Raw genomic sequence first — 23,798 nt, forward strand, 5'->3', positions numbered from 1 at the left:
AGTCTGGGTTTAAACCAGGAAATGCCAAATGCTTTTTAAAAATGCTTTTTTTTTTTTTTTTTTTAAGGTCTAGGTATTCTGTGCTCCCTCCCCTTCCTATGATGTACCTTATGAACAACACCTTTTTACATAAATTTTTAAGTACATCTTTGGGTATTTCCTTGGGATAAATTCTTAAGTAAAATTACTAAATCAGAGGGTAAAACTTTTTTATGGCTGTTTTCCTGAAAAATTGTACTGATATATACTTTCACTAGTAAGGAAATAATACCCAATATATTTTAAGATTAAAAAAACAACAACTTTGAGTTATTGGGAAATTTTGATAATTTCTTTTAAATACTGTTGTTTTCTACTTCCATTTATGATAAATGAGATGCAGAGGAAAGTTTCTTTTGTATTTAAGGTGTCTCAACAAGCAGCAAAGTGTATTCCAGCAATGGTGTGTCCCGAACTGACAGAACAAATCCGGAGAGAAATAGCTGCCTCTCTTCATCAGAGAAAGGGAGATTTTGCTTGCTATTTTCTAACTGACCTTGTAACATTTACATTGCCAGCAGGTAACTCCAACATTTAATATGAAAAGAAATTTCCATTTTATTATAGTTTTATTTTTAGGTGTGGGTGAAAAATGTGTTGGTGTTAGAAAGCAGATAACTTAGCTTCTATGTGTGCATCTTAAATTACTTGACTGTCCTATTTATGCTGGAAGTGACCAGTACAAGGGCTACTTGTAAACAAATGCTTTAATTATCTGGGAAGAAGACAGCAGCTGATAGCAACTGATTTCTTGTGGGCCTTAGATAGTTTTTAAAAATCTGTTTTACCCATTTCTTTTTCTGTTTGGTTTTAAAATGTCCTTTTTAAAGTTTCCTTTTAAAAATTTTCCTCCTCTTTTCATGCCTGTTTGTTAATTTGAAATTAGATAGCTATTGGTTACCTGAGATTAAGAGAGGATCAGAATATGAGCTTTTGATGAGGATACTGGCATTCTCTTGTACGTGTGTCATTCCTTTTTTACTTATTACATTTTTATACTTATGTTGTGAAGCAACTTTTCATTTTTCAATTCAATGAAAGTCGAAAATGTTTTCCAGGATGTTTTTTGTCAGTTGGCCTTGAATAAATACACCAAACATCAAAGATTTCTAAAATAAAGCTTCCGTCTGAGATCTAAGCATTTGAACTTTTATATTCAGATGCAGACAGGGGCGTTTACAAATGGTAGGAGATAATCACGAAGCCATCTAAAATGAGAGCAAATTTCATTTGAAATGTACTCTGTATATATTTAAGCTTGGATGATTGGATTTTTATTTTGAATTGAAAATGCCTTTTTGGAAAAAATTATTTTTAAGGGTCATGCTTCTTACTCTAGGCTACTCTATTAAATAACCTGAATACAGCATAGAGAATTTGAAGAAGGTGACAAAAAGGTTGTGTGCCGGAATGCATGGCTTTTATAAGAAGATTCTAAATTCTGAAAATAGTAGATTTGAGTACAGGTTACCAGTGTGAGGAGAAGAGAACAAATAAAAATTTGTATGTAATTATTGGTCCCAGTGTCATTTTTAAAATTATTTTTAAATAAATCAAAGTTTTGATAATGAAGTACAGAAAGGAAATATTTTACATGACACACACAGACACATACATACATTATACATGCACATTTGAAAAAAAGGCTATTTGACAACCTTCAGTGGAAAGGGAATTATTGGAGTTATTTTAGTGAGAGTTATTATTAGATGCTGGGATCAAGTTTTCTAAATTATGGAACATAAAATCTTTTAAGTCTGCTTTTTCTTTTTAGATATTGAAGACTTGCCCCCAACAGTCCAAGAAAAATTATTTGATGAGGTGCTTGATAGAGATGTTCAAAAGGGTAAGCATGGAATTAATGAGTATAATTTTACATTTCATTTGATCAATGAACTTTTGCTTTGTTTTTATAAGTTAGGGTTTAGTGTGGTGTATGATCAACTTGCTTTATCTTTTATTAAAATTAGAGATGTAAAGCCCTTAAGAGCAGTGTCACACTATACTGTTAAAAATGCCCATTTGCAGCTCTTCACTGTGATAGAGTGAACGCGTAAAGAAAGGTGTGTACGTGTTTTAAAACCTTAGTTTTCTACTTCCTATTCCAGAGTGAGTATATTTCTATATTAAACCTTTTTAGAACATGAAATTGTAAAGAATGTAAAAGTTGAGTTATTCTAGAGCCAAAAGATGTTTCACCTACTCAAAAGTTTATATTTTAATTGATAAAATTTATTTAGATATTTATTAGTAGTTTAAATATAAGCCTTTTTACATCTAGAAAATGTTTTTCTCCCCCCTGAATATTCTATAATTCCATAGGCAAGAAAATGAACATGTTATTTAAATTCCTCATATAGAGTTAGAAGAAGAATCCCCGATTATAAACTGGTCCTTGGAGTTAGCTACACGTTTGGATAGTCGACTGTATGCACTTTGGAACCGGACTGCAGGAGACTGCTTACTTGATTCAGTACTACAAGCTACCTGGGGCATTTATGACAAGGACTCGGTGCTTCGGAAAGCCCTGCATGACAGCCTGCATGACTGTTCACATTGGTGAGCTGGCATCCTTCCCTGTTTCACTCCAGAAGTGCGCTTGTTGGATGGTTTCCTTGTAGTGCTAGGATACTTATGTCTCAGTTATATTTTCTATGGAAACTAGAAAAAATAGTTTTTAGTTTTGGACATTAAGACACTTGAGCATCTCAATGGTTTTTCTTTTTGATGAGCTTTAAAATAGAAACATTTGAAGCTTTAAAATGGAAATATTTATTGTTTTCTCTAAAGTAGAAACAATGTATTTTAACATTTCAAATACAACATTTCAAGTTACAATGGCCTTAAATTTTGATGAGGTCTTTGCTGGTATTTTTAAGCAGTTATGATTTTATATTTTTGTTCAGCTTTAAGAGATTATGTTGTCAATGGATTGCTATTTTTTTTTTTCCTGAGGAAGACAGTCTTAAGACCATGTTTTTAAATTTTGCAAACTTTTAAAACTGCAGGAAAAGTTAAAACAAAATCAGCAACAGATCCCAGGATCTCCTTCATTTGCTTGATCAGTTGTTACATTTTGCCACACCTGCTCCATCTCTGCATACATAAAAACTCTCTGGGTCAATTAGTTATAGATAATAAAGCTTTACCCTTCAGTATTTCAATGTGTACTTTTCCAGAATAAGAATTGATTCAGTTATCCGACATACAGTCCATATTCACATTTTTCCAACTATCTGAAAATGTTCTTTATATATATATATTTAAATCTAAGTTTTAGTCATTGTCTTGTCTTGAACTGTAAATTCACCCATTGAGGTATCAATCACTGGAAACAATGACTGTGAATTAATAGTTCGGTCTTTACATTTATTTGACCTATGGTATTTTCTTGGTTCTGTGAATACATTACCTCATTTGGTTATTATATAAATGATAAAATTGAGGCTCCAAGAGGCTAAATTAAATTGCTCATTGTTGTAGTTAGTAATTGGCAGAAGCCATTTAAAAATTTATACTATTTTCCCTAGAGGAGCATGAAAATATGCTTTTTTCTCCTGTATCTTATTGAATACTTACAAGTAATGCTAATGGCTTTACTCCAGTGGTGACTTTTGTTGTTAGTATTTAGTGATGACCTGAAGTCCATTAGAATATAAATCCCCATGAGAACAGAGATTTTATTTTTATTCAGTACCTAGACTATTTCATACATAGTAAGTGCTTAGTAAATACTTCTTTTGAATGAAAGTGTTCTAGAATTTGGAAACAAGAATAATTTAATTACTTTCTTGAGGGCTAAATTGAAGATCAAAGCATAATGCAATAGAGTAAAAATTTGTGGTAACCTGAATAAAATAAAATAGTTCCCTGGCTGCCAAGCCTGAATGTAACCTGATTGGATGTATAATATAGCTAAAGAAAGCATGCATGCGTCACTTAGGTGGATGGCTTAGTCATTTGGACTTTGTGCCTTTTGGTGGAGGTGGCTGCTGTGGATTGATCTGATAGTATGGGCGAGACCATTCCTATTTTGAGGTGGGTTCACTAGTCTAGGTAAGCTTGATATCATTTAATGTCAGTCTGTCTGACTTGTCTTAATCAGATTGCATACTCACCAAGCAACGTTCTGAAGACCATTTGGCCATGTCTCTGGGTCTTCCTATGCTGAGAGGGTGAGAGTGGTTTAAGTTCCTGTTAGTGGTTTCTTGGCATTGTGGTTTCACAGGCCTGTCTTGTAAATTTGGTTAATGTGACTCTGTCCTGGAAGAGGGATCTATTCCCTGGTGTTGAAGAAGTCTAGCTTCTTAGCCTGAAAGCCAGATACGGACCATGATAAATCTGCCATTTTGCAAGTCCCCTTTAAAAAGGCAGATCAGTGGTCTTTGCTTTGGTGGTAATTTTCTGACCTTGTTGTAAGCCTTAAAGTACATTGTAAATTTCAGCGGGCGCTATCTTTTTCCTAATTCTGAGCTTCGTTTTTTAAAAGACGTTTGTGGCTAGTAGTAATTGCTTTGGGGCTTATGCTACCGGTTTCTCAAAGCTGGCAGTAGGTGATCTTCTGGATTGGAACTGCCCCTAATGTTTCTATCAGGACTGGAATTCTGAGGTGTTTCTGAGTCATTTGAGGTCCCCAAAATCTAGCACAGAGGTACGGAGAAAAAGGGTACCTCAGTCTGAGTTAGTAAATGGGCTCGGGGGGGTTGTGGTTGTTAGGATAAGAAGGAACTAGGCTGTCTGTTTACAGCCACTGGTCAGTGGTGTTGGAGCAGAACTCTCAGTAAGTAATTCTGACGCCAAAAAGATGCTTTAGGAGTGAGGACCCAGAGCATCCCAAAACAAAGTGTGCCTCTCTGATATTGGGGATCTTTGCCTGATTTTAAAGTTTGGGTATAGAAAGCTGCATTGATTGTAGTGATCACACAGACATCATTAGGGTATCTTGGGGGTAAGGTGGGGCTGAAGATTATCTTAATGGGGTGAGAAGAAGTGTTAGCGCTATAGATTTGACCCAGTGACAGGGGTCAAATAAATAACCTTAATAAATAACCCTTAGATTGTTCCTATGTTGAGTTGGGACAAGTTTGTTCACTGGGCTTTTTGCCTATTAGATGGTTGAACTGGAGGGGATAAGCAACCTTGTGTCCTGTTCTAGGCCAGGAGAGGAGGAGCCAGTATGTCACTTGTATAGTCTCCTTTTTACTCCCCACTTTGCTGAGGTACCCTTTGCTATACGATACATATCAACTGGAATGAGATGTTTCCTTAACTCATGTAAAAATATCTAGTAAGAACTGAGAAAGCAGTTTTATTTAAATCCCTCCCCCATCACTTCAGGATAGGCTATTTTATGTTACAGCTAGGCTGTTCTGTTGAATACCCATGATTTTAGCTGACTCAAGTTCTCAAGACAATGTGTTGCTTTTCATTGATATGTCAACCCAATTTCTTAAAGGGCAGGTGGGGGTAATTAATGTAAGTTGGGAAAAAAGTCAGTACAGGATTTTAGAATTATTAATGTTTTTGTTATTTGCTCATCTTTAAAGGGGTTGTCTCACTGAGTTGCCGGTGTTCTTTATGTATGAAGTCCCTCACTGTATGTATATATGTTCTGCAGATATTTTCCTCCATTCTGTGGCTTGTCTTTCCACTTTATTAGCAATGTCTTTTGAAGTGCAAAAGTCTTTAATGTGGTGAAATCCAGTTTATCAATATTTTTCTTTTATCATTCATGCTTTTGCTGTTGTAGCTTAAGACCTCTGTCTAGCCTCCAAAGTCCTGTGTTTTCTTCTAAGAATTTTATAGCTTTAACTTTTACAGTTAGGACTATGATCCATTTTGAGCTAATTTTTGTTTGAAGTTTGAAATGTAAAGGTCTAAAGTCATCTTTTTGCAGGTGGATATCCAGTTGTCCTAGTATTATTTATTGAAAAGACTCCCCCCCCCCCCCCCCCATTCTGTTGCTTTGGCACTTAGGTCAAAAATTAGTTGACCATTAAGGGTTTGTTTCTGGACTCTCAGTTTTTTCCTGTTAATGTATGTCTGTCCTTGTGTCAGTACCAGCATATCTTGATGTTTGTAGCTTTGTAATAAGATTTGAAATAAGGAGTGTAAGTCGTCTGACTTTGTGCTTCTTTTTCAAGATTACTTTGGCTATTATGAGTCCTTTGGATTTCTGTGTAAATTTTAGGATCCAGCTTACCAATTTCTGCAAAAAACCTAGCTGGGACTTTCATTGGGATTTTGTTGAATCTATAGATTAATTGAGGGGGGAAGGGTATAGCCAGCTTGACAATATTGTATCATCCAATCTATGAATGTGGAATTGGGTTTTGAATGTTAAACCAAATTTGTATTCTTATATTACTTGGTCCTATGTTGCTGGATTTGTTTGCTTGCTTGTTCTTAATGAACCAGGCAGCTTTGGAGTTTAGGTCTTGGTGTGGTGCAGTTTATTTGAACTAGTTATTTGAATGTTTCTTTTTAAAATATATTTTATGAAATTCCCTTATTCAGTAGTTTTTCTAGAGGAGTTTCGAGTGCAATCATCATTTAACTGCTGGCTGACTTAGCTGTCTCATCATAAAATAATTTTAGGCACTAACCAACAAATTTCTAACTGTATACATCTTTCAGTATGTAAACAATTTCTGTGTTTGATATTTCTCCTCGAACTTTTCAAAACAGTGTATTTCATCATTGATGCTAAACCACTCAATATATTTGTGTATCTTAGCTGTTGTAAAACATTTTGCATTTGGAAAAATAACCCTCAGTTACCTGAAATACGAATTTTTTTAAAAAAATGAAGTAAGGGTTAAATCTCTGAAACCTTATGTTTTAGTTCCTTTAGAAAATCTAAAATATATTAATTTTCTGTGGAGCCCTCCATTAAATTACTGTGAAGATACTTGTGACACTAACACATTTAATTTTTTCTATGCAGGAATTTTCAACAGCAGCAGATTGTTTTCTTGTCTTTTGCTTCTTTTACTAGAATTCAAATGCATAAAAGAGAAATGTGATGTTATAAGCAGCTTAAATATCTGTCTTCACTTCAGAGGTCTTGGCTGGCTTGTTTTGTAAGACATTGCAGGAAAAAGGTCACAATTTTGAGCATAATTATTTCTGGGTTTAGTTAATTTTAACTTGATGTGAAGAAAAGGAATAGGTTCTGTTTTTGTAAATCAGTCTACCAATGACCCACTTTTATTTGTATTTATTTTTTTTGTTGGCTGGCCAATATGGGGATCTGAACCCTTGACCTTGGTGTTACAACACTGCACTCTAACCAACTGAGCTAAGTGACCGTGCCCCAACTTTGATTTTAGATCTTCATAATTTAATACGCTGAAATATTTAAAGGGGCATTAAATATAAAGACAGAATTGTCTTTTTTTTTAATTATCAGGTGACCATAAGAGAGAAATAATTTTATTTGTGGAAAGTAATCTTTGGGTAGTGATCTTGATATTCCTGTGAACATATGCGATATTTTCCATTTATTGTTTATATGGTGACCAATTAGTGATATACTGATATAGAAATGTAGTGTCTTTGATTGTATCCAACATATGAGATGACTGTTTTGAATGTTTTTTTTTTTTTTGAGTTTGCAAACCATTAGTAGACAATTTAAACTAACCGTTCTCATCACTAGTGTTTGAAGTTTGATGAAAGTTTGGTGATTAGTGAATCAAATTCTGGCTGCAGCTTATGTTGAAAGATGTCTGCTGGCAGAATGGAGGCATTTTTAATTTGAAAAATATATTGCAAGTCAGGTAGAATTAATAAAATCATTAATCTCTCCACATGAACTGTTTAAAGACTACATTAAATAAATGATTAGAACATTAAATGTACTGCTTATAGTAGGCTTTTTATTGTTTTGCTTTTTTAGGTTTTACACGCGCTGGAAAGATTGGGAATCATGGTATTCTCAGAGCTTTGGTTTACATTTTTCCTTGAGAGAAGAACAGTGGCAAGAAGACTGGGCGTTTATACTATCTCTTGCCAGTCAGGTAAGGGTGCCTTGAGCCTTGTTTCTATGAGAAAAGTAAGCCACATGGTCTAAATTCCTTGATTTACTGGAGCAAACCTTGTTGGAGGCAGTGTGGTGCAAAGGAAAGGGTGCTGGACTTGGCATCAGTTGACTTGGGTTCTAGTTGTGAGTGCTGTTTATCAGTACGTGACCATAGTAAGTCCTTACTGCAGAACACGGAGAGTAATATGTTTCTTCTCTCAAGAGATAAAAACTCAAAATGAAAGTCGTATTGTGATTATTATAAGCACTGATATAGTTTTGAGATTGTTCTTCATTCTCCCTAGGCATAGGAGTTTTATGCCTATTTTACCTCCCTTCAGGTTTTTTCTTGTTCTGTATCTGAGGTGGGGGCTTACCCAAGATCACTGAACTAGTAGTAGGTACTTACGTGCTGGTGCTGAGCTGTGTAGCCCTGAGGAAGTCGTCCGTCTTCTAACACTCCCTGGTGATGAGGCTGTGTTCATGTGGTGGAGTCAAAGGAAAGGGCACAGTCTAGCTTACTCTGAATTACTACAGGAATGATTTCTAATTAATGTGAATGAAGTTTTTTGGTTTGCTAACACATTCTTTTTGTAAGTGAAGCTTTCCCATAACAGAACTGTGTAGGGTTGTTCCTCTTGGGCTCTTGGTTTCATGCTAGTTTTATTTTGTGAAGCACGTTCAGTATACTAAACTGTAAAGTTCAAATATATGCACAGCAAACCTCTCCATAGTTCATTTGTATTCCTAGTACCTGCTGTAGTTGCGCAGGGTTCTCAATGGTTGCTCTACATGCAAGACATTTTCCTCATGGCCAGAATCATGGTAGTTGGAAGACAGACCCATTTGGTATTAGTAATTCACAAGTTAAGTGATACTGCCATTAAGGTCTATATGAAATAACAAAGCTTGTCTTCTTATTTCAGGAGGACTTAGTTATAGGTAGTGCTTTCATAGGTAATTTAGCCAGAATGTGATTTTATAAAGCATCCCTTGCTATCTGAATCATCTCTGGTTCCTGAGATTGGAGAGTGAGTAGTAGTAGCAAGGTTGGGTAGTCAGGGATAACTCAAAATACTCATTCACATCTATTTGGTTTGTGAGTTTGGACAGTGAATGACACCTGCACACAGACTGTAGGTTTCTGTTGCAGTTTTATTGGACTTTATTATTTGAGGAGTCAAATGCTTCTTTAACTTGACATTTTTTTCTTGAAAATGAATTGAGATAGTATACTGAACTATGGTAGTATTGTTTGTGGTACTAAGTGTTTTAAATGAAATTGCCTTTTGTTGTTTTTTTATTCCATACAGCCTGGAGCAAGTTTGGAACAGACGCACATTTTTGTGCTTGCACATATTCTTAGACGACCAATTATAGTTTATGGAGTAAAATATTATAAGAGTTTCCGGGGAGAAACTTTAGGATATACTCGGTTTCAAGGTAAGCTATTCTTCAAGAGCATTTTAGAAGCCTCTTTACTATTATAGTGTAGTTTGCAAGCACATCCTTAAGTAATTAACTGGGGAGAAGGATCAGAGTGGCTCTTGGAGGTCAGAAAGTAGAACCACGGGAAGTGGGCTATTTTGACCTGCAACTGTTGTTTTTCTTCACTTTCTTTCCAGGTGTTTATTTACCTTTGCTGTGGGAACAGAGTTTTTGTTGGAAAAGTCCGATTGCTCTGGGCTATACAAGGGGCCACTTCTCTGCTTTGGTTGCCATGGAAAATGATGGCTATGGCAACCGAGGTGCTGGTGCTAACCTGAACACGGACGATGATGTCACCATCACGTTTTTGCCTCTGGTTGACAGCGAAAGGAAGTTACTCCATGTGCACTTCCTTTCTGCTCAGGAGGTAAACAGTGTGTTTCTCTTGTTAACTACTTAAAATAGTAACCTTGTACCAGAACCCAGTATAGGGCACCTTTCATGGGTGGTTTTATCTGCACTACCACTTAAATTACAGAACAAAATAAAAAAACGAAAGAAGGAAACAAGGAACTAAAGAGTAAAGTCCCTGCTAATGATAGTGGAGTGCTAAGGAGAAAAACTAAAAAATGGGGATTTGTTATTTAAATAGGGTGGTAAAGGAAGAGGTCACTGAGAAGGTGAAGTGAGTCTTGCAGAATCTGGGAGATGAGAGTTCTCAGAGTTGCAAGGCCAGTGTGGCTTATGGGAAGTGAGCAGTGAAGGAGAAGAGGTCAGAGGAGGTAAGGGTAGGGAGGAGCTGGGGTCATCAAAGGCCTTTTAAAGCTTTGGCTTTTACTCTGGATAAGCTGGGACACCAGCTCTGCTGAGACTAGAAACCAGGGCAATGGCGGTAGAAGAATACCAGGTAAAGTCACTGTAGATAGATATAGGGGAGCAAAAGGGTGGTGAGGATGTACAAAAGAACACTCTCTCAGGAAGCCCATATTCTTATAAAATTATTTGTTTTTTATTTAATAAATTAGTAATTGTCATAAAATGTTTATAATCACATTGAGAAAAAAAATTTATAGGTCATAACTTGTATAAATTCAGCCTGTATATAACTTACTGAGTAAACTTACCTTGTCATGTGTTTGATGCTGTGACTTTCTTTTTCTGGCATTTTTTTTTTGCCAGGATCAGTTTATTAGAACACTTGCTTTTTGCTATCATATCAAACCAATCATACCTTCTAGGGTGTTCTTCCCTCTAGCTTTTTATGAGTTTTCCTACTGATATCTTTTTAAAATTTTATCAGAGCAAACTGGGTTTTAATCATACAACTGATGAGAGGTTGAAACCATGTGTGAACCGACAGTTGCTTTGGCCTTTTCACCAGTTATCATTCCAGCTGTAAGTTTGTTAAGTGTCTTCTATCAAGTCTCTGATCTGTTGTATGTTCCCCTTTTCTTCATGCTCCTCTAAAAGCTAGGTAACGAGGAACAGCAAGAGAAACTGCTCAGGGAGTGGCTGGACTGCTGCGTGACCGAGGGGGGAGTTCTGGTTGCCATGCAGAAAAGCTCTCGGCGGCGAAATCACCCCCTGGTCACGCAAATGGTAGAAAAATGGCTTGACCGCTACCGACAGATTCGGCCTTGTACTTCCCTGTCTGATGGAGAGGAAGATGAAGATGATGAAGATGAATGAAAAAATCAAAGAGCAGAAGACCAAGGCATTGGATTTGTGATGACCCCGAAACATCAGTGTGGTGTTCAAGCAGAGTGCACAGCATGGAGTGAACCGGATCTGGGAAGGTCTGCTCGGAAGTATTTTTGATTCACACCCAGTGGAAAGAATGCATCTGCTGTGTGAGGAGACAGAGAACTTTGGTTGGACTACAGTTTGTAAAGAAACTAATTTTATTAAGACAGAACTTTTTTTCCTTTCAAATTGTAAATCTGTCTATAAATGTAACGCATGTGGTTGTGTAAGAAATTGTGTAATAGGAAAAGTTGTACCAGCATCTTCATAATATTGATAAATTTTTTTCCAGCATGGGCACTTACAAAAAGCACATGGCAGATGACTTTGTTCCTTTGAGATACTATTTTTTCAGTAGAACCTGGCATTCTACTTTCACCTTTAAATATTCATTTTACATTAAATCTTGAGATTGGGAAACTTTGTACAAATTATCCACAGCAAAACAAAAATAAACAAGCTTATATTTTACTGATAATTTAGTTCCTGTTGTGCCCAATGAAATAAAATCAAATCAAATCTTTTAGGAACACACTAAAAAAAAAAAAAAAAAAGCTAAGAACTTTTTATTGAGTGAACTTCATATAGACATTGTTTCCTTGTTTTGAAGAGGGGTTTTGGTTTCTATTATTATTGTCTTTTTAAGTTTGTTGATATGCCCCTTTCCAGTATTTAGGTATTTATTTGCTTGGAAGATGCCCTACAATTAGGGTCTTATTGCAGACTCTGGGCAGCAGTCTGTGTGTGAGTAGTTATTCCCTGGTTGGAAAGGGAGCAGCAGCACCACTCATCACCAAATGGATTGTGTGACACTGGCCCACTTGGATTCCATTGACAATGTTTTACTCCCAAGTTGCTATGCAGAGGGTCTTTGGATCTTCCTTTTATCACCTCTGCTCTAAGCAAATCCTGTTAGAAGGGCATGCCTTTGCTTAGGCTCATTGGGAATGCCAGTTCAGCACGGAATAAAGATTTAAAAAATGCAATAAGGTGGTAAATGCATTTTATAATGAATTTCTCAGGGTGTAGCCTGAGAATTTTTGCATGTTGGTTAATTGTGGCCATTCTTATTTAAAGTTAAAACTATAATCTTAGGTAGAAAAACTTTTTATAAAAAGTATTATTTGACCACTTCAGGTGTACATTCAATACTGGGTAAAAATTTCAGACCTATCTCAGGAACACAAAAAGACTTAGTGTCCTGATAAGCACTTTGTAGACTATTGATGTGGCAAGGAATTTGGAAAGAAGCCCCAGATACATATACCCCCCCCTTGATTTAGAGGCTGTGAAAACCTTTAAATATTTGTTTCTTGTTTTCTCTTTAGTTCTGTTTAGATGATAATGAAATGTGTGCAACCTCGAACTTGATGCCACAATACTAAAAATAGAATAATACCCACGAGCTGTCATGTCTTAGTTCTTTCTCCCTTTTTGAACTCATAAAAGGTGTTCCAGGATGAAAGGATCATTGTTGCATGCTGAAACTTGCAGGAAAAAATTATTTTTGCAGTATGGGTCCATATAAATGAATTTTGATATAATAATGGTAAATGTTACTGTTTCAAGTGGTTAACGTTTTCTTGCAAATTGACTCTATGACTTGCTTTCATTTTGGTCAATAGTTAATAATCAAGTTTTTAGATGGCTATCATTCTGACTACTTATCATAACAGCTCTCATAACTTTTCTCCATGTATAGAGATAATTCTTTAGTGGGCAGAGGTCCTGTTCTGATTGCCTATTAGGCAAAATCTGCCCTCTCAATTGAAGAAGCCAAAGAGAAATGTTGGAGGGAAAAGCATCTGGTCAGTGGGAGTCTACATTGTAGTCAGTGCTGTCCAGAGAACTACAGGCTCAGTAGTTAGCGTCTACCTGTGTGTTGTGGTCTGGGGAGTGTCGTTTTCCCTGTGTTCCCTCTTTATTTATTTATTTATGATTAGTGACCCTGACCACATATAGTTTGATAGGTACAGCATTCTTCCCTGTGGGAAAGAATTAGAGGTGGTTCCATTTCCTAGGCTCCAGAAATGGAGCTTTAAATGGTTTTCATAGCAGACTGGCTGTTAAAGGCCAAAATTTTTGGTAAATGAATGCTGTGTGAAGCTCTTGAACTATTAAACAGCCATAATTATAGTCCCAAGATAAGAGTATGTAGTCCTTTGTCAAAGATTGTGTGTGTGGGTGACAGATGAGTGTCTTACTGACTGGACATTCATACCTTTGGTTCTTTTTCTAGGGCAAAACCAGTGTAGAGGTTTCTATTCTGACCTGTTCCTCCTCCGAGTCAATTTATATATAATATTCCCAAAGGACTGTTTGGGCAACAACAATCTGGTTAAACAAAACCCAGGTACACCATGGATTTGGACCTGCCTGCTTATATTTTGACTTAGGCTCATCGTGTCCCAGACTTAATGGATGTTATGGTAAACTGTTGTGCCTAGATGCTTGGGGCCTCCTTTCATGCATATTTCACCACCTATTTGATGAATGGTTATCTTCTCCCTGGGGTGATAGGTCAGCGGCTATGTGCTCCATCTCTCTATGTGAGGCTGTAATGTAATCTTTCATGGCAGAGTTGGGGTGGGGCTACCACCTTAAAATGAGCGAGGGGACAAGGCCAGGCAGATGGATGCTTTTAGACACTTTTTTTTTTTTAAATGGGAAGGGAAGGGTAAGAAAGGGCTCTAAGGGAGTTTGATACTTGGAATTGTTGGACTTAACACTTGCAGACACCATGAGTATGAAGGGCTTAATGATATTTTAAAGATTCGTTACATCAACTTAAAATTTTTAACCAATGGAAATGGCCAATGTTAATTATTTTGCAACATTTCTTTGTAATTGTCACAATTGTTAGGTTATTGGCAAAAAGTTTCAAGATACACTTTCCTTCTTTGAGTCAGGTAATTTTGCTTTTGGGTAAATTAAAATTGAAACTCTACAAGTTGACCAACGTTGTTTCTTGAATTGACTTAGCTCTAAACCACTATTTAATCTTAAGGATGGCATGATTTGATAATGATGGACTTGTGTGAAGTTTTGATTCTTTAATTAAACTCTACCACATGAGGTAATTGTCACCATTCTTGAGTCTGGTTATGGAATAGGCAGATAGAACCCTGAAGCCACAAAAGTTGGAAATTAGCTAATTGACAATGCAGTTGCCTTTACACATCTCAAGTAGAACTTGTACATTGGTGAGATGTACTTGAATTTCAGAACTTAGAAATTTTAATTACTTTTTATTGAAAACTGCACTGAACGCTAAATGTTCACCTTTACAATAAACAAATACAGTAACGGTAACTCACACTAAAACAAAACATACTTCTGATAGCCATTATTTTTCTGTTTGGGACAGTTTAAAGTTTTTCTTTTGTCACAAAAACAGGAATGTACCTATACAAAGGCTCAAAATAGGCCATCTTTTTAAACAAAAAGGCAATGATTCACAAAAGACTATGAATAGAACATGTAACTAGTTGATACAAATCTAATAGGATTTGTTAAAATCAGTCACATCTAATAACACATCTGAAGTGTTCTTGTATAAAATATCACGTGAAGAAAAGAACTTTATCAATGTCTAAAAAAGTGGGTTTGTTCATAGACAATCTGACAAGTTACCATAAAAAGTGTTTCCTGAGACATAAGGAAATGCAACATTATTCTTCTTGAACCCTTTCAGTTCAAGACTTTCCACTCAATAAAATAGCTGAGGATCTGAAACTGAGAAAATATATTTGAGTACAAACAGCTTGTGAAACTTAATACTTTTTTTTTTCCATCATCAAGAGGGTATAACTGAACTTAACAACCAACTTGCCCGCTCAGTATGCAGTTCAGATCTGAGAGACACTTCTCTGTACAGGAGGAGTCTGTACTGTCTTCAATCCTATGCGTGCAGATGTCTAACACAGGCAAACAGCTTTCTCCCCATTTTGTAGTAATTTAATCTTCCTATTAGCAAAAAGAGGTAACCAGCCCCTGTAGACTGAAGGGACTAGAGTCACAGGATGGGGATTTCCTCTTAATATTTTTTATTTCGATGTTTGGAACTCTTGATGCAACATTCTAGAGCAAGGTGCTCAGGACCTGCTGTGCCCAAGGGACTGATAAAGGAAAAAGCTCTATTTATTCTTTGTGATTTGATGCACAGATGAAAAACTTAACACACAACAACAGAAGTTGGTCGTTAATAAATCACGTCCTAGTCTTTCAGCGCTTCTGTAAGCAGATGACATCTTCAGTTTTCTAGCTTGTGTAGTTTTAACACTGCAACATCAATGATGCATATGTCCAGAATCAGTTAAAAAGAATGTCAAATTCCTTTTTCTCTTAGTTCATCTATTTTTCATTGTCTCTTGGTCCCAAGTTTATCTGAATGATTACCTTTTGGCATTCTCTGCTATTGCTCGTTAGGGTGCTCTCGATTGTCCCCATGTTTTGTGGGCTGGTTGGGAGAGGGAGCTTGGGAAGGGTGTGCCACTGTGGGGAGGTTGTGAGTCACCGGGATGCCTCCAGGGATGATCCCTTCCATGGCTGCGGGCAGTCCTCCCGGAGCCACGCCCACAATGCCTGGTGGATACCTAGGAGCACACAGAAAAAGGGCCTGTGAGTCCAGTGCAGTTGTCAAGCTATTGGCTTTTTTCCTGCTTATGTTTTTACAATTCATTTTTATGGGACAGTTTGTCAACCTCCTTACCCACAAAGAAAGGAGAAATCTAGATTATTATATGAGAAGCTGGCATCTAATTCATAAAAAATGCCTCAAAAACTATTTAATCCAATCAAAACATTGGGCCACTTAACTTTGTAGCTTTTAGACAACAGGAAAATATTAGCTCATTACTAATCATGAATGTCTGTGGATATCGTACTATTTGAAAAACACATTTTGTACAAAGTAGACTCCAAGTTTTCCAGTTGTTTTAGAAAGTTCATCAGTTATATACTGGCTGATTTCGTGGTTTCCCTTATGGACTGAATGTGCTTCCCATTACCCCGCCCAATTCATATGTTCAAATCCTAACTCCAAAGGTGACGGTGTTAGGAAGTGGTGCCTGGGGGAGGTGATTAGGTCATGAGGATGGAGCCCTTATGAATGGGATTGATGCCCTTACACAAAAGGGACTCCAGTTAGCTCTCTGGCCCTCTTTTTGCAATGTGAGAATACAAGAAGTCTACAACCCAGAAGAAGGCTTGGCCGAACCTGACCATGCTGGCACCCTAATCTCCAGCAACCCAGTCTAGAGTACAGCCCAAAGCCCCTCGGACAGTGGCTGCTAGTTCAGCGCCTGCTGTCTTCTGGATGCCGAGATGTGTGCTCATTCCATACTGCAGGCATGACAGGTTGCTGTGTGTGAAGACATGCTGCGTTAGCCACCTACAGGACACATGGTTATTGGGCACAAATGTGACTCAATGTATTTAAACATATTTATGAGGCAGGTGCTGTCGAACTAACCCTTTTTAACTGAGGTGAAGGGGATGGCATCTCACACTGGAAGCCACCCTGCCCCCAGCCCCTGGCCTGCCTCACTGTTAAGTCTGGTCAGAAATCCCCAGGACCTCTAGAATGACTCTGACGGTAGGGTCCCTTTGAGCTATGGCCCCTCAGAACACATGTAACGGGGACTAAGAGCCTAGCACGATCTGAAGGGATGAACACAACGCAGCCCTTCAAGGGTGGGCCTCCATACTGAGCAGGGGAGGCTGGTGCTGTGATGGGCTCAAGCAATGGTGCTCGAACACGCTTATAAAAGGTGGGACTTATGAAACCTGAAGAACGCCACATAATTTTGGAAGCGAGAGCACAGCTTCCTCAGCGTCAGCCTTCAGTACACAAAATGCACTTGACCAACGCCAAGGCCCCATGGTTACAGCAGGGGACTGTGGCACTGTTGAGACATTTTCAGTCATCACAATTTGGAGTAGGAGGTGCTATTGCCAACTAGTAGGTGGAGTCCAGGGATGCTGCTAAATGTCCTGTAATGCACAGGACAGCCCCTAGAAGAGAATGACCTGGCCCAAATGTAGGCACTGCCCAGGGTGGGACACACCCTGGGTTAGAATAAGTAAAACACTTCCTTCTGAGACTCAAGGCTGCAGCTCTGTTCCATTTATACATAGAGGATCTATTTATTTTCCTGGAATCCAGCAATAATTGGGGGTGGGGATGGGGAGAAAACCATGGAAAACAGCATAAATGAAACCACTGCTCCCTTGAAGGCTGCTGCTTTTATCTACCCTATTCCACATTTTCTGACATTGATAGTCACACTGTTTACCCACACTGTGTGTATTCCACCTTTTATCAATCTTTCTGTGTGGACAAGGACACTGTCCCTAGTTGATCGTACCATTCTTGGCCAGAATGCTTTCCTTGGACTCAATTTAGAAAATAAAATCACTAACAGGCATTTCCCCTTTGAAGACCTCATCTATACTTTTTCTACTAGAAACCCTCCGGTTCTAAAATGGCTTCAGGGCGGGCCAGTTAGCTCTGTTGGTTAGAGCACTGCTGGCACCACCAAAGTCCAGGGTACAGAGATGACTCTGTACCAGCGCCAGCCACAGAAAGGCTTCAGAATGAAGGGCAATTCCTGGCACCCTGTGGTCAGCCCCAGCTGGTAATTACCCCACCTCCTTTTAGAAAAGGAACTTCTTGCTCCTATTTCATAGCTCCAGTTCTAGGCTGTATCCCTAAAGTCAAGTTTGTTCCATGGAAAGTGGCACAGGAACTGAGAGGACAAGGTACACAATTCCCACGGAGAAGGGTGTCTTTAGTGCCCGTGTTAGGTGACCTTCCCTGGCGTGTGGGCGTCTGTCGCCCAAGGGAGCGATGCCTGCAGGCCGGGACGAATCCAGTTCCTCTTCTCACCTGTATGTGGCCCCATTGAGCTCGGGATGAATTGCTTGCTGGTCTATTACTGACCACGGAGCTGAGGTGACAAAGAATTCCTTGTTTACACAGTTTCTTAAGCTTTCTGGGATGCGACCTAGAGTAAGACGATTAAAATTGATCAAACATTTTTTAAGGTCACAATAAGTTCGATATTATACTAAGTAGCTGCTCCTGGGGGGAAATAACCTTCAGCCAGCACAGAAAGGAACCTCCCTCCTGCCCCCGTCTGGGGGCCGCCCTCCAGCGTGGATGATACTTATGGTGGCTGGGACTAAGAGGAAGTGATTTCCCCTCCGAAATTTAGTTCAGGGCTTACATAAACAGGCTCAGCTCATGCAAAATCTAACTTGGCCTGAAAAACTAATTCTGCCCACAGTGAAGGAGCTGTAACCAGCAGGATTAGAGGTGGCTCCACCGCAGAGCCAGCCGGGCCTGATGGCAGCTGAGAGGGGCTCACCTGTGATGGCGCGGCGGATCTCGGTGGCAGCTGCCTCCCGCATCTCTAGTGATGCCTGCTCGCTATACCAGGCTGTGTGGGGAGTACAGATGAGATTTGGTGCATCTTTCAATGGCCCCTGAGCAAAGCTAGACATAAAAAAAATACAGTATATGGGAAAAGTTGAATACATTCCCTACACTATTCCCCAACAGGGAACGCTTGGCAATGCAGAAGAGTAGCCACTCAGATAGGACAGAGGCACGTTTTGTACCATATTGTATAAGGGTTGGGGAGTTTTAGAACATAATTATCTACACACTTTTGTAACAACAGTGTCAGGAATGACCGGTGGATTAGACAGAAGAAAAACCCAGTTCTGAAGGCTTGCTTTCCTCTCACCAGAGTGAGTACTCCAGGGTATTCGTTCTGTGCCCACTTGTCTAAAGACAAAACCACCACCGTTATTTCTCTGCTTCTCAGACGCTTTCTGATGGCCTTTGGGGAACTTCTGGCCCTTTGACAATTATTGAGAATACAGCACACTCCTTAGAAGAACAGGTACTGTAAATGTCATCTCGGAGTTTCCTACCCAGTGACCTGCCAGGGAAAGTGCCTCAAGTTCAAAGTGTGGGGGGGGTCCAGTGCAGCACTGAACGCTGCAGGTTCCTAGTGGGCGGCGAAGCAGCCTGGCCACACCCACCTAAAGGGCTCCGATTCATGCACGTCCAGAGCTGCCCCTCGTATCCTGCCCTCCTTGAGGGCCTGGGCTAAGGCTTTCTCATCCACCAGCCCACCGCGGGCCGCATTCACGAGGAACGCTCCTTGCCTCATCTGCAGAAGCAAAGAAAAGCCGGTTACATGATGCACGCTGCTGCAGCACGAGGCTCTTACCGAGGTTTAAAGAAGCTGCAAACCAGGAGTTTTGTTGGTCTGGTGGGTCAAGGTGTGTGCCGAGTGTGGGGGAAGGGAGTAGGAACTCTTGGTGGTAGGTGATGGCTGGCTCTAGGATGGGTGCCGGCGGGTCCTAGGCTAGCTCCTGTCCCTCCCTGCTCAGCCTGGCCCCTCCCGTGGAGGGGGCTCACCTGGGCATATCACCAGTTTGTCCCAGGGACTCTCTTCTCTGCTCACCAGTATGTACATGAACCATTTCCTATCCCCTCTCATGCCCACAGCAGGGGCTGCCACCTTCAACAGAAGCTTCCAGGGTCCGAGGGCATCCATCTTCAAGTTACCTGCTTTATGGTAAAGTCATTGATGAGGTGGTGGTTATGTTCATTGAGATTGCAGTGCAAAGAGACGCAGTCGCTCTGGTACAGCAAGTCCTGCAGGGTGTAGACCCTCTGCACGCCCAGGGACCGCTCTATCCCATCCTGCAAGTAGGGGTCATAAAATATGACGCTGAATCCAAAGGCCTTGGCTCGAACAGCAACCGCCTGCCCCGTGCGACCTGTGCAGAAACAGAGCGTCCAGGTGAGTGAGACCACAGCCCCCACCACAGCTTTGCCATCCCTGCTGGTCGCTGCTGCCAGAGGAACCGTGTGCCCAAAGCTTAGTGATGCCGAGGCCGCAATGACCCCCAGAGGTCACTGGGGCCAAGGTGGGGATGGCTGTTCTGAGGACAGCAATGTTGCTGCTTATATTGGCCACAGCAGGATTTCTTTTTAACTTGCATATTATGAATATTTCCAAACTTGTACACAATTAGAGAGAATGTTCTAGAGAACCCCACGTGCCCCTCCCCCAGCCCGACCATCACCAATATTCTCCCATTCCTATTTATTCCCCCACTTTTTGCTTATATAGCAGGTTTTTTTAATATGAATTTCATTCTTTATCATTCTTAATAACTAACAGGGAACATTAGCCAGCCTAATTACCACTGCGCTTGCTCACAAAGGGGGTAAAATGATCAAAACAGCCTGAGCACAAATCGGCCCTGTGAAATCCCTCTCTGGCTGAGAGGTGGGGCACACGTCTGTGAGGCCGGGACCGTCCTGCTGGTGCAGCCTTCTCCATGTCCCCAGCGTGCAGCCTGGGCCTCCAGCCAGTTAAATTGGACAAGACAAGAAGGCTCCTGCCACTCCCAAATGGTCATTTGCACAAATCCACGCATACCCAACAGCTTCCCAGAGCAGTTTTCAGCTTGAAAACAAAATGGTTTGTGTGATGCTGGATTGCGTTCTACTGGGGAGATGTGAATAAATCTTCATGTAAAACATTGTTCAAATGTGCAGGCTGGGGGAAAGGAAAAAGAAGAAACACATCTCCAAACAGGAAGCCGTGCTTGTGGGGTAACTTGCTGGTACATATCTCCCCTCCTGCTGACGCTTGATCTAATTGGGCATGTGGTTTGCAGGCAAAGGCCACCATTCTGGTCAAGAGGGACAGCTGCAAGGTGATCAGTGGGCCATTATCTACAGTGCCATCCCTCTTCAATGTCGCCACTTGGATGCAGTAACCAGGAACCACACCCGCACCCCCCAGTGGAGGGGCAGAGGAGCGGGTAGTGCAGGACGGTGTCTTCTCACGTGTGGACTAGAAGTCCCTCCTGTCTCATTTACAGCACGAGATTAATGACCCATCGCGTGGCTGCTGGAGCCCACGCTCAGCAGGGTCCCCATCCCTCAGCCACCCCCCATACCTGCGTGTCTGCAAGTGTGGTTCCCCCTCTGTAGATCCAGGGCCGCGAGAGCAGCCCGGCCCCCCAGGCCCAGATGTGTGACACGACAGGGCAGATGAGGCTCGGGTTACTGCTCAGGAGTTGTTTCTCATACGTTCACAAACCCCGATCTTTTCACTGGTGTCTACTTTAGCCATCTCTGGCTAAAGATCTACTGACTTGTCTGTTACTGATGTAATCAAAATCTAGTCCTTTGGGAAGAGAACCCAACGGTCTGGGCTTTTTTTCTTTTCTTTAAAAGCACTGCTACCGTTTGGCTGCCCTTTCATTTAGTGTTTTGTTCCTACCTCCAAGGCTGCACTCGACCAGCAGCACAGCCCGCCCACCACAAGCCCACTCCCCTGACAGACAGTGTGAGCCGGGCTTGCAGGACTCTTGCCCAACGCTTCTCAGCTGGGCCTGAGGCAAGTGGAGGCTTCCACCTCCTAACGGTGGCTGCGGCGGCCACCAGGCTGCCCACACCCTGCCTTGTCCTGTCTTACCGTTACCATTCTGAAGGCTACGAGAGGCCAGCAAAGGAGAGACGATGTAACCTGTGCCCGTGGGACCCAGGATGACCGCAGCAATGGTTAGCTCACAGCTCTGAAGCAAGGAGGCTGGTTAAAGGACGCGGGAAGTTCTAAGAACCATCTCCAAGAGCCACTCCTGCAGCCATAGGACGCCCCGCAGGGCACCAGAGGGCGCTGTGGTGTGTGCAACACGGCTGCATTTCCTACAGTCATTTTATTGTGCCCACTCCAGAAAAATGAAAAATGACGGAGTTCTTTTTAAATAGTTTTGAAAGAACAGCTTCCTGAGTGTGGTCCCCCAGCACCTGGGCACTTAAACTCAGACCTCGGACACTGGAGCCCAGGAGATCACGCCCTGCTGAAATAAGTGCACTTCTGGAAGAATCCAGCTGCTTCTACCTTACTCAAGCTGCCACCTAGGTCCGCTGAGTGGGAACTTGTGGGGCAAGGAGGTACTGTGGCCCTCCCAAAGCCCTGACCCTTGGCTGGAAACATAGAGCTGAAGGCTGAGTGGAGTCTTCTGGAAGCCAGAAAGACCTGCCCCAGGTGTGTCTCATGCCTTCTTTGAGTAAAAAGAGGCAGCAACCGTGTATCCTTCTATTCCCTATTTACAGATCAGGAAACTGAGGCAGAGAGGCCAAGTGATGGGTTACACAGCCAGTGAGTGGTGCGGTTAAGATTCAGCAACATACAGTGTGGATGGCACTGGCCTGGGCTGGGAGGGCTGGGGCCTGGGGCCAGCTGCTGAGGTCGGGGTGCCCTTCTTGAGCCCCTGTGTGGCCATCGGCTGTCCTGACTCACCCCTCCCTACCCTGCCACATACCTGATGACACCCTCCCAGTGCCTCTCCCCACATGTGTCTGTGGGCACCAACCGGCTCCTGGAAGAGCTTTCCTGGCCCCACCTCAGGTGAGCTTTTGAAGCTGACAGCCTGATTCTGGCTCCAACCCGTCAGTTGTCTTCGCAGCCTGGCACGTGGGCGCCTTCTGGAGCTAGGCCCGGTCCACTGCCAGCCCCTGTCTGAGCCCCAAGCCTGCTTGCTTCTCTACAGGGCAGCCATACACAGCCCTGCCCTTCATTCTGCCCGACAGCAAAGATGCCATTCTCCTGAGTCACCCCCGACCAGCAGCACAGACCACCACCTGGAACCAGCCCAGATCTTACCTCGGGAGTGTGTTCTCTGATTGGTCTTGACCCCTGATCCCCCACCCCGTGCAGCCGGCCAGGGGCGCTGGCCCTGCTGGGGCCTACAGCGAACCCCTCCCAGAGTGACTGCTTCGGTGAACCTGAACTCCCAGGAACAGGCCGACCCGGCTCCTCAGACGCAGGCCAGGTCTGCCTCTCTCAAGGGCTCCTAACTTGGGCGGGGGGCGACGGGGGTGGGCTGGGGTGAAGCAGCAGCACATACCAAAGCCGATGAGGCCCAGCGTCTCCCCGCGGATGCGGGCCGCTCCCGAGGCCACCTCGCGGATCTGCTCCACGCTCTGCACCCGTGTGCCTTCCCGCAGCGCCTGGTACAGCCACGTGTTCCGCCGGTACAGGTTGAGGATGTGGCAGAGGGTGGAGTCGGCGGTCTCCTCCACGGCTGCGGACGGGATGTTACACACAGCGATCCCTGAGGGAGATGACAGTGAGGCCCGAGATGGGAACCCCCAGTTCTGCAGGGAAGCCCCGCTTCATCGCCTAGGGGCACGGGGCTTGGGCGGGGCGTCAGCAGACCCCTGGCTCTGGGCTCGGCAGTATTTAGCCCCACAGCTACCCCATGAGAACTTTGGGGCCAGAACCTGGTTCACAACCAGCCCCCCTCCTGGTGGTCTGAGCCCGGGCATGAGCGGCTTCCTCCCAGGCCGGCCCTGAGTCCCAACGGAGGGCTGGAGCAGCAGGAGGCCAGGGGCACATCCGTCCCAGGCAGACAGGGCTGGGGGGACAGGGGCAGAGGACCAGACTCCTCAAAGTGGACCCTACTCAGGCCGACAGCCCCAGGGTCCTCCTGGGGGGGGGGGGGCTGGGCTAACAGAGACTGA

At 42.0% G+C, this 23,798-nt stretch overlaps 2 protein-coding genes across 11 annotated transcripts in view; one reads left to right on the plus strand and one right to left on the minus strand.

The window, feature by feature from the left end:
• The window catches only part of ZRANB1 (zinc finger RANBP2-type containing 1), a 56,743-nt gene extending 42,555 nt beyond the window's left edge, over positions 1 to 14,188 (plus strand). The window contains exons 4-10 of one of the 2 annotated variants that reach the window (XM_063103388.1): positions 407 to 560; positions 1,814 to 1,885; positions 2,400 to 2,598; positions 7,940 to 8,060; positions 9,376 to 9,505; positions 9,688 to 9,917; positions 10,961 to 14,188. In XM_063103388.1, the coding sequence (XP_062959458.1) occupies positions 407 to 560; positions 1,814 to 1,885; positions 2,400 to 2,598; positions 7,940 to 8,060; positions 9,376 to 9,505; positions 9,688 to 9,917; positions 10,961 to 11,179 (1,125 nt within the window). In that variant the 3' untranslated portion in view covers positions 11,180 to 14,188. The remainder of the gene's footprint in view (positions 1 to 406; positions 561 to 1,813; positions 1,886 to 2,399; positions 2,599 to 7,939; positions 8,061 to 9,375; positions 9,506 to 9,687; positions 9,918 to 10,960) is intronic. The other variant, XM_063103389.1, reaches the window with a different exon arrangement.
• A 285-nt stretch (positions 14,189 to 14,473) lies between these two features.
• The window catches only part of CTBP2 (C-terminal binding protein 2), a 161,263-nt gene continuing 151,938 nt past the window's right edge, over positions 14,474 to 23,798 (minus strand). For all 9 annotated transcript variants that reach the window (XM_063103384.1, XM_063103380.1, XM_063103383.1 and 6 more), the window contains 6 exons: positions 23,183 to 23,389; positions 19,818 to 20,032; positions 19,286 to 19,416; positions 18,604 to 18,731; positions 18,123 to 18,240; positions 14,474 to 15,828 (listed from right to left, as the gene is read on the minus strand). In XM_063103384.1, the coding sequence (XP_062959454.1) occupies positions 15,648 to 15,828; positions 18,123 to 18,240; positions 18,604 to 18,731; positions 19,286 to 19,416; positions 19,818 to 20,032; positions 23,183 to 23,389 (980 nt within the window). In that variant the 3' untranslated portion in view covers positions 14,474 to 15,647. The remainder of the gene's footprint in view (positions 15,829 to 18,122; positions 18,241 to 18,603; positions 18,732 to 19,285; positions 19,417 to 19,817; positions 20,033 to 23,182; positions 23,390 to 23,798) is intronic.

Source organism: Cynocephalus volans, chromosome 7 (assembly GCF_027409185.1).
Source record: "Cynocephalus volans isolate mCynVol1 chromosome 7, mCynVol1.pri, whole genome shotgun sequence".
NCBI classification, from domain to species: Eukaryota; Metazoa; Chordata; class Mammalia; order Dermoptera; family Cynocephalidae; genus Cynocephalus; species Cynocephalus volans.